This window comes from Zeus faber (genome assembly GCF_960531495.2).
Source record: "Zeus faber genome assembly, chromosome: 5".
In the NCBI taxonomy this organism is placed as follows: Eukaryota; Metazoa; Chordata; class Actinopteri; order Zeiformes; family Zeidae; genus Zeus; species Zeus faber.
The window spans coordinates 15,728,020-15,738,694 of NC_137192.1; the positions used below are offsets into that span (position 1 = coordinate 15,728,020).

Sequence of the window (10,675 nt, forward strand, 5' to 3'; positions counted from 1 at the left end):
TCGCCGGGGCCGTGCGCGGAGTGGACGCCGTGGGACTCGACATGAAAGGAAAAGCGTCGAGGAAACAGGTGGCGCCACGCGCTCCGCCCAGGCGCTTTGGAATGCGCCGCTTTTCCATATATGGTGGTGGTGGGGGGGGGGGGGGGGGGGCGTGGCCAGCGCCCGCCCGACCCAAACCTGTTCTCTGCGGCGGATGCGCTCGGTATTTCTGAATGGCTCCAAATACCGAGCGGCAAGTACACTACAGGCCACATAACTGGCTGGAGGTAGAACTACTGCAGTACAGCAGGGGTTCCCCAACTCCCCCAACACCAAAGATTGAGAATGATGAAATGATTACAATTTTAAAAAGGATCAACTGCCGTGTAGAGTGCGTGGCGTGCAAAGGGACCGGCCACACACTTAAACAGTCTATAGCAAAACTTTGCTGATGTAAAAAAAAAAAAAAAAAAAAAAAAGAGACAAATCGCACAAGACAACAAAAATAAAACTCACTTCATCGGTGAGGGTAACTTCACACACTTGGATCTTCTTGTTCAGTGGGGAGTATGAATGGCATTTTTAACATCAGTAAATAATAATGCGCAATGAATACAGAACGAGATACATGTGCGACTTAAAGAAAAGTAAATAAACAAGGGTTTTATTCAAATACTTGTTCGGATGGTGGAGAAAGCACTGTTCTCTTTGCTTTTATATAATCCCTTCCATGTCTATGTGTGTATTTCACACGGACATACATCATCTCGACTTGCGCCTGCGCATGAAACGTTCTACACAAATAAACTCGCCTTGCCTATCGTATCAGATTATGAAAAGTCAAACGCAAACGCGTATCTCGAATGAGATGCACGCAAACCACTGTGAAATTGCAATGTCAGGTGTAAATGGGAAAACGATCTCTCGCACTGATTTGTGACAAAATACTTCTTGACGAATCCACGTGCTCTGCGCGCCGAGAAGTGTGTTCTCGCATGAGTTGGATTTTTTTTGAATTAAACTGCGTGTCAACTTGACAGATTTATTTTTTTCCCTTGCTCCTCCTCTGTGACTTCGTAATTGCCCGAATCGTTCCCGACGTCTCATCAAAGACGTGTCTTTCCCACGGCATGCAAGGGAGGGGTCACGCGGGGGTGCGGGTGAGTATGAATATATGACTACTAATGAGGCGGCCCCCAAAAAGAGCCCCACGATTTGAGTATGAATATGGGAACACAAAGGAGACCTGACAATAGCGTCACCTGGCAACCACTATCCGGAGGAATTTCAAAGTCAAGTCTTCTTTCTGAAGAACGGCCCCTTGAGCCGAGGGCCAAACACGGCCCCCCAAAAAACTCAATCTGAAGGGGCAGACATTGTCTCGTCCCATATTACCATACAAGGACATTTATCATACAACCACCGGAGTGAAAGATGTTGCTTCGAAAAATGGACGAGCAAGTTAAGGGAGGTGTGGACTGTGCCATTATGACCCTGAAATGTAAATCATCACGCTTGTTTACAGTCAGAATAACACTTAAAAAAAAAATCCAGTTTAGAAGCTGAAAGCAGGAGGCAAAACATCTATTCTAACTCCAAAGACCGATGTGAAATTTGGAAAGCAGGCAACACCTAAAAAATAAACGTAAATTTCAGGATAAAATGATGAGTCATTCATCATCATTATTTTACATTTCAAGAATACAATATTTCATTGGTAAATGACATTTGAAATGTTACCCTGTCTTTTTTACATTTCCATATCCAGTGTTTCTTTGCCCGTTTTAAGACGTAGTACAGGTGATTTGATACACGATTTAACAGGTATGTTTGGGAATGAGAGTCAAAAGTGCAAAACATTTCATTAAATTTCACATATTTCACACACAGACTAGGTGTCTCTCTAAATCCCAATTCTCGAAATGTTACTTTTTTTTTTATATAAAAAAAAAAAAAATAAATAAATAAAACACAGTGCCCGGTCCACATTATTCCAACAGATTCCAGAAATCTTCACTTTTAAAACATCTACCACCATTTGCTCTGAGCGTGGAGTGACATTTAAAGTGAACTCCATCCGAGCACTCGAGGGGCCTTCTCGCTTATTGCTTTTAATACATTGAGGTGCGGCTGAGGTGTTACGTTTAAGAATCCCAGAAGTGGTTTCTGCTGTCAACCGCTTCTCAGAGGTGTCAAAGGTCAATACCCACTCTGGGACACAAGTATGCAAATGCTTTTCTTTGCAATACAGCCTTCCCCTTTATTCCGCGGAGCATGCGTCCTGCCAGAGCGTGGACCGGGGGCCACACAGCCTTGAGCCCCAAACACCCCCCCCCCCACCCCGGGCCCCCTGCTTCTCCTGCGAGTGACAACACAAAGGTACTTCGCACCGGGGGTCGGGCCTGAATTTCGGGGGTCAGCGAGCAGCAGCCGAAGCAGCAATCCTGCGTGGCATTCAGAGCCCGCTGGCCCCGCTCCCCGGCTTTGCTCGCACCTCGCGTGGTATCAGCAAACAGAGAGGTGGTGCCCCATTGTGAGCGCCGGGGTTTTTTTTTTTTTTTTGTTTTGTTTGTGTAATGCCAACCTTAAACGTTCCTGCTGTTTTCTACCGTTCTCACGCTTTGGGCCCCCAGAACCCACGTTAAGGGCTGATGAATCGTTGCATATGTAATGACATCTCGGCGTTTCAGCCGCTGTTGATAAACTGACATATTAGCTGTCATTGTAATTGTAAACTAAAGTAAAAAACAAACAAAAAAAAAAAAACCTCACATTATTTAGTGATGTCACTATTGTTACACAGAATCAGGCTTTGCCGTTTGCATCCGTCCTTTAATGCAGCTGACAAATGAGGAAGTTGAGATGGTTTTATTTAAAAACCATCTACAACACCACAACAACAATTACATATATCCTGTGCTCTGCCGCTCAGACACCTGGGAATAAGTATGGTTCCGTATCGTTTTCATTTCTCTCACGCTCAACGCTGGTGTGTCATCCCTGACAGCATTACCTTTCCTCATTGGAATTTGGGGTGGGTGTCCGTTTCGTTTCTTTCATACGACCTGTACCTTCCGAGAAACAAAGAGATGGACATGTTCTCACATGTTCTTATGTCTTACTCTGAGAGGAAATGTGAGCATGTGGTTAAAAACACACATTACTCATCCGGTCAAGGCCGCCGCTGGCATCATGCTTCAGACACTTATCACCACGGACGGCAGTGACTGCTGCCCTCGTGTATGAATGTGGTTTTCAGTCATTTTCCAGGGCCCAAACCAATACTGCATCGTTTATTCAGTGTTACTGGGAGGTTGCGTATTGTTACACAACAGGTTGTGTATTCAAGTTTTCCCCAGGATCCAGATCATTGTAATCCTCCTCGTCTGGCAAGCATAGCGCGGGGGAATACCGGCCGAGTTGAAAGTGAAATGTGATTGGATGTTAAAAAGCCGCAGTAAACCTAATGTGTGTTGGCAAAGGGGCCTAATAAAGATGACGGCACACATTCATATGCATTTCTTTGTGTGCTCAGCTTGACGAAGTCTGCCCCGCGGCCTTAACAAAGGGAAGGAAGGAAGCCAGGGGTTGAGTGGACGGCCCTCGGGGTGTGGGGTGTGGGGCCATCTCACACACAGTGTCCCTAGCGCCCGGGACCTGCAGTCCTCTCCAGTCTGGGGTTCTAACGGTGACAGCTGGGGTGGTGGGCTCGGCGTGGGCCCATTCTCCCCTAAGCACGCGGACACACACACACACGCACACAAGCACGCACACACACGCACACACACGCACACACTCTCTCTCCCCTCTCTCCCTCTCCCTCTCTCTCTCCCTCTCCCTCTCTCTCTCCCTCTCCCTCTCTCTCTCCCTCTCTGTCACACGCACACACAGGATGTCCTCTCTTGTTTACTATTTACATTTCACAATGGCCGGCCAACTTGGGAGGGCTATGCGGTGTGATCACAGGTATTACAGCTGTTTGTAAGGTAGTGATTGCGTAGTGGTTTGTTGACCTGTTTATGCATGTGTGTGGCTGTGTGTGTGTGTGTGTGTGTGCGTGTTTGGGAGAGACAGAGAGAGAGAGCATAGAGAGAGAAATAGAGCGCTACCATGTGTTCATGTGCATAATTTACAAATAGGTGAACCGCCTATATGCCTTATAAAAATGTAACTGAAATCATTGAATAAAAAAAAGTTTTGGCGGACTATTTATGGAATAATTTGTGTGAAAAATCTAATACGAATGACATATAATCCATAAATGTGTCTATGTGTATAGTTAAACCATAAATGTGTATTTTTTTTTTACTATTGTGCACGTTTTCACCTTTACAAATGACAGGTTATTTACTATTTCGAAGGTGCAGTGGGGTGGCCGGGTAAAGATCTGCTGGGTGGCAACAACTGTCAGGAAAAGGAAGGAACAGAAGGTGCGACTTGCAGTGTGGTCCACAAGTCAGAGCATTATGCAGCCAAAAGGGCACTTGTTTGGGTGCGGCCGGCAGTGTGCGGGTGAAGACCTGGGGCAGCTGAGCAGCACAGCGCCAGCACGCAAGCTCGGCTGACGTTTTCCTTAATTCCATTGAAAAGGTGGGTACACGGTGACATGTCAGCGCGGACATCAGTATTGAGTTGTGCTGCAGGTGAATTCGCAGGGACGCGTCAGAGTGGAGAGCGTAACGTTGACACGGACGTTGACCCTCCGTCTAGGGAAGGGGTTCTCAAATCCTTTTCAACCATGGACCCCTTATATGAGAGAAAACAAACCGAAAGTAAACCTCACGTATGTCCCAAAAAATAATTTGATACTATTTGATGTTTAATACGATATTTCTCACATTACTACGTGCAGAAAAAAGAACATTCGAGGGAAATGCATTAGAAATATTTGTAAAGCAACATTTCAAAATACAGACTATAAAAACAATGCGTTAAATTCAATGAAATTAACAAGTGATATTGTAGCTACACGCGGCGGGATTTGATTGCCTAAAATGAGATAATTATATACGTAAATATTGCAGAGAAATATTATGTTTCAACATATTAAAAGATGCACCCCTCCAAAGGACACAAGAACATTTTGAAAGTTGTTTTTTGTCTTTTTCAAAACCATTTCACGGACCCCCTGGCTAAGTGCCACGAAGCCCTGGGGGTCCCCGGACTCCACTTTCAAGAATGACTGCCCTAGACTGGACGACGATCAGTCTACGTCTGCCACCCAATGGCTGAAAGAGGACACTGTTCCTTGTTATCTTGAATGTTAAAAAATAAATAAAAAAGTGGAATGCCCAGGTTATTTTCAAATACGTTTAATTTTTACCAAAAATAAATAAGCAATTACATTAAAATACAATAGTTAAATAATTCAAAAACGAATAATACGATAAAAACAGTTTTTCAACTTATCTATAGAATATTGTGATATATAGTAATGTATAGTATATTATATTTAGTATGGTATAGTACAGTATAGTATACTATATATAGTATAGTATGGTATATTATATATAGTATAGTATAGTATATTATATTTAGTATGGTAAAGTACAGTATATTATAGTATATATAGTATAGTATAGTATAGTATAGTATAGTGTAGTATAGTATAGTATAGTATAGTATAGTATAGTATAGTGTAGTGTAGTATAGTATAGTATAGTATAGTATAGTATAGTATAGTATAGTATAGTGTAGTATAGTATAGTATACATCATATAATTCTGTATAGTATAGTATAGTATAGTATAGTGTAGTGTAGTATAGTATAGTATAGTATAGCATAGTATAATATAGTATAGTATAGTATAGTATAGTATAGTATAGTATAGTATACATGTATATTTTAGTATAGTATAGGATATATAGTATAGTATAGTATAGTATAGAATACATTGTATAGTATAGTACAGTAAAGTATAGCACAGTATAGTATATTATAGTATAGTATAGTATAGTACAGTACAGTACAGTATAGTATAGTATAGTACAGTATAGTACAGTATAGTATAGTACAGTATTGTATAGTACAGTATAGTACAGTATAGTATAGTATAGTACAGTACAGTATAATATAGTATAGTATAGTACAGTATAGTATAGTATAGTACAGTACAGTACAGTATAATATAGTACAGTACAGTATAGTATAGTACGGTATAGTATAGTATAGTATAGTATAGTATAGTATAGTACAGTACAGTATAATATAGTATAGTATAGTACAGTATAGTACAGTATAGTACAGTATAGTATAGTATAGTATAGTAATACAATAACATAACAGAAAACTAATAGACGTAGCGCGTGTCGCCGCAACACCTGGAGTGGCGCGTCGTGTCACGTGACTTCAATAGGAAGCGTCTCGACTGAAATGACGTCGCCGCGTGTGGGAGCGTTCGCCGGAGCCTTCCGGAACTGAGCTGGAAACAGGTTCGAGCGATTTCGAATGTACTTTCACTTAAAATGTAGAGTTTATTTTTTTTAATTTTAATTATCATTTTATCGCTCTACGTGGCTCGGTTTGGCTGCAAACAGAACAGTGGATTCATTGTTGTGATGCGTCCAATGTGCGGGAGGTTTGACAGCTCGCAGGTGAGCTGGCGAGTGTGTACCTTTGTCAGTTCTAGTAGTGGTCACAGTGTGTTAGTAGTAGTATTAGTAGTGTGTTGGTAGTAGTATTAGTAGTGTGTTGGTAGTAGTATTGGTAGTGGGTTAGTAGTAGTATACGTAGTGTGTTGTTAGTAGTATTAGTAGTGTGTTAGTAGTAATATTAGTAGTGTTGGTAGTAGTATTAGTGGTGTGTTGGTAGTAGTATTAGTAGTGTATTGGGAGTAGTATTAGTAGTAGTATTAGTAGTGTGTTGATAGCAGAATGAGTAGTGTGTTGATAGTAGTATTAGTAGTGTGTTGGTAGTAGTATTACTAGTGTGTTGGTATTGGTAGTGTGTTGGTAATAGTATTAGAACTGTGTTGGTAGTAGAAGTAGTGTGTCAGAAGTCATAGTGGTGTGTCAGTAGTAAAAGTCATAGTAGTGTGTCAGTAGTAGTAGTAATAGTTGTGTGTTAGTTGTCATAGTAGGGTGTCAGTAGTAGTGTGTCGGTAGTAATAGTAGTAGTGTGTCGGTAGTAAGAGCAGCAGTGTGTCAGTAGTAGTAGTGTGGTGGTAGTAGTAGTAGTAGCAGTAGTAGTGTGGTGGTAGTAGTAGTAGTAGTGTGGTGGTGGTGATGGTAGTAGTAGTAGTGTGACAGTAGTAGTGCGTTAGTAGTAGTAGTACTATTAGTAGTAGTGGTAGTGTGACAGTAGTAGTGTGTTCTTAGCATCGAAAGAGAAAATGCCTGTTTTGTTCTTGCTAGCATGTTATGCTGTGTTTGATATGCATATTATCAGATTTGCAGCAGGAACATTTCATAAAGGGACATTTTGTTGTCTGCCGGTTATATGATTCAAAGTAATAAGTGTCTTCTCATCAACCCCAGTGTCTTAAAAGCAATCATGCGCTCAGTGATACCACACATATCGAACGATAACCTTTGCAGAAAATAAATTCCGGCAATGTTCTCATGTCGTGGCCATTTCACTGTTTTTTGGGCTTCTTTTGGGCAATGGCATCACGTGGAAGCAGATCTACGGCAAAATTAAATACAAATCAAACAAGGGAATTAAGTGAAACCAAAAGCATGTTGGTACGTAGGTTTATTTATTTATATTTCTATTTAACGAGCATTAACCGTGTCATATTTAAATGCAAAACATTGTAGAATACCATACACTCGGCTTGCCGGTTTTTATTTCGATTGCATTGCTTTTCACTGTGACATGTTTTTTTTTTTTTGTGCCAGCTCGGAAAACAGTCATCAGGCAAAGCTGTTGCATTTCTGGATGAGGTTGATAATCAATCTGATCTGTATTTAATGTTGGTGTCGATCTGCTTCAATACGCGTGGGCCGTTGATTCAATTTGCACCAAATACCCCCCAAATTACGATTGGGATGATCATTGACGAGTGATGTTGATAGTGCCATGACCTTTGCTGTTTGCCTCACTTTACGCAAACGTGATTGTGAAATGCAGGTTTTCCAACATGTTACGCCAGAATAAAAGGTTGACGTCGAGGGTCTTTTACATCATATTTACCTTGTACCCTTCTCAATTTCCTGCAAATAAAAGTATCGCAAAGGTTTTGCCTGTTCACCTTCAGGGCTTTGACAACCTTTGTCGATTGATGAACTCAATCTCTTGATAAAACTGCATATTAGGCACATTAATGGTAAATTGCAGACTGTCCACTTTTGCAGAACAGCCTCTTTGATCAACTGCAATAAGGCAGTGTTGACATGTTGTAGCTAAAGCTGGACTTTCCCGGCAACAGCCAACAGCAGTTTATCTTCCCAGAATTCCTCTTGCTCTTTGGTAAATCGATTCCCACGAGCACAGTGTAAGCTGTACCAGCCTGTTGTGAGTGGTTGGCGTCGGCGATCGCTGCACTGGTCCGTCACCGCACCATATAAGTCTGGAGGGATCTTATCGAGAAAGTCGGGGAGAGAATCATCATTTGTTAAGTAATGTATAGATTATTTTTGTTTTAGCATTTTTTTTTTATTGTTATGTTCTTAAATTACTATTGATTATGTTTTAGGGCTGGTGATTTTTTTGGGGGGATTTATAGGAAGTTTAAAGAATTCTTCATGACTTTTTATTTCAGTAGATTTTGAGAAAGAAACGATTGAATTGCTTATTGACAAAACGTTTAAAGAATTCACATTTCAGCTAAATTCAGCCGTAGTGTTTTCTATGTGTTTTCTATGTATTTTGTAATTTTTGTTTACTACCATGCCTACAGGTGCCAACATCATCTACTGAAGACCAGAAAATGTGGAATGTTTTGACAGGGCTCCTACTCCTGGCCTGTCTTTTCCCCCAGAGAGGTAACGGTAATGAGGGACAGGAACCACAGAGAGCTGGCCATGTTTCAGTGGTCGTCGTAGGAGGCACAGGTGACTTGGCCAAAAAGTACCTGTGGCAAGGCTTCTTCCAACTGTACATTAACCAAATCAGTAGTGGATACACCTTTTCCTTCTATGGCGGGGGACTGTCCCCTGTGGACAAGGCCACACCCGTTTTCTTTGAGATACTCAAAGGTGTGTCATGTCCAAGGGACATGGTTCTGGAACGCTGTGCCCTCCTGAAGGACCAGTTCCTGCGTCTGGCACAGTACCGTCGGCTGAAGACCACTAAACACTACCAGGTTCTATCGCAGCACATTGAGCAACAGCTGCGGGAGGAGGGCATGGTGGAGGCGGGGAGGCTGTTCTACTTTTCTGTACCAGCCTTTACCTATGCGGACATTGCCGAAAAGGTGAATAGTAGCTGCAGACCAGCCAGTGGGGCGTGGCTCAGGGTAGTGCTGGAGAAACCATTTGGTCACGATTTAAGTAGCGCACAAGCACTGGCCACTCAACTTGCGAGCTCCCTGAAGGACGAGGAGATGTACAGAATTGACCACTACCTGGGCAAACAGGTAACGCAATCTTTTATCTCTTTTTTTTTTTTTTTTTTTATTTTTTTTAGACCCGAACATATTATATCATACGTTTGATCTCATGGTGTGCTTATGGAATTGCTCTTAGGAGGTTATGGTATGTTTCTTAAAAGGTTGTTTCCAAGATACTGCCGTTCCGAAAACTAAACAAGAAGGTTCTGAATCCTATCTGGAACAAGAGGCATATTGAGCGAGTGGAAATTGTACTGAAAGAGACTCTGGATGCGAAAGGTGACAAATTCTGTTTATGCCACTAAGACGTAGAAATACATGAATTCAGTTGCAAAACTGAATGATTGGAATAGTTCCCTATAAGGCTGCAGTGTAGTGACTTCTTGGTTGCCACTGCAAAACACAGAAAACTCAATGTGTTTTTATGGTATGGACACATTGTATAGATAACGACGCTGTCAAAGGGTGTGAACCATGTCATGTCACTAACTTGTTTCTCTCCTTTGTTTGCGCTTCAAGGTCGTATTCCTTTCTATGATCAGTACGGGGTGATCAGAGACGTCATACAGAATCACCTGACCGAAATCATGACCTTGTTGACCATGAACCTGCCAGATAATCTAAACAGCTGGGAGGAGGTTCTTCAGAACAAACTCAAGATTTTCAGCGTCATGGAGCCCTTAAGAGTAAATCAAGCGGTAATTGGCCAATATCTAAACTACCACACAGAAGCTAAAGAGGAGCTGAACAAAACAAGCTATATGAGTATCACGCCCACCTTCGCCGGTGAGTGTTAGAAATGTCTCTCTGTTTTGATTTATTCTGTTTTTAAATGTTATTTTATTTTCCAATCAAGAAATGTGCAATGTCGTTGCCCAGAAAGTGATATCCCCCCCCCCCTTTATTTCAGCGGTCATTTTGCACATTGACATGGCCCAGTATGAAGGCATTCCAATTATTCTGACTTCAGGGAAGATGTTGGACGAGCGTGTGGGATATGCTCGTGTTCTTTTTAAGAATGATGTCTTTTGTGTGCAGAACCCTAGTAACATTCACTGCAAGCCGAAGCAAATCATTTTTCACTTTGGACATGGCGGCCTTCAGCACCCAGCTATTCTTGTCACAAAGAATCTGTTTAAGCCGTCCCTGCTCCAGGACGCGGTCGGAGGGCGTGTACAGAGATAAGATGCCGAAAGTGGCAGGCC

At 41.9% G+C, this 10,675-nt stretch overlaps 1 protein-coding gene across 1 annotated transcript; it reads left to right on the forward strand.

Moving 5' to 3' along the window:
* Positions 1-6,546: 6,546 nt before the first annotated feature.
* Positions 6,547-10,655, forward strand: h6pd (hexose-6-phosphate dehydrogenase (glucose 1-dehydrogenase); the record flags this gene model as incomplete). Its single annotated transcript, XM_080001002.1, has 5 exons — positions 6,547-6,573; positions 8,901-9,497; positions 9,632-9,749; positions 9,990-10,256; positions 10,381-10,655. 5 exons carry the CDS (start codon positions 6,547-6,549, stop codon positions 10,653-10,655), a joined length of 1,284 nt encoding a protein of 427 aa, XP_079857128.1.
* Between the last annotated feature and the right edge of the window lie 20 nt (positions 10,656-10,675).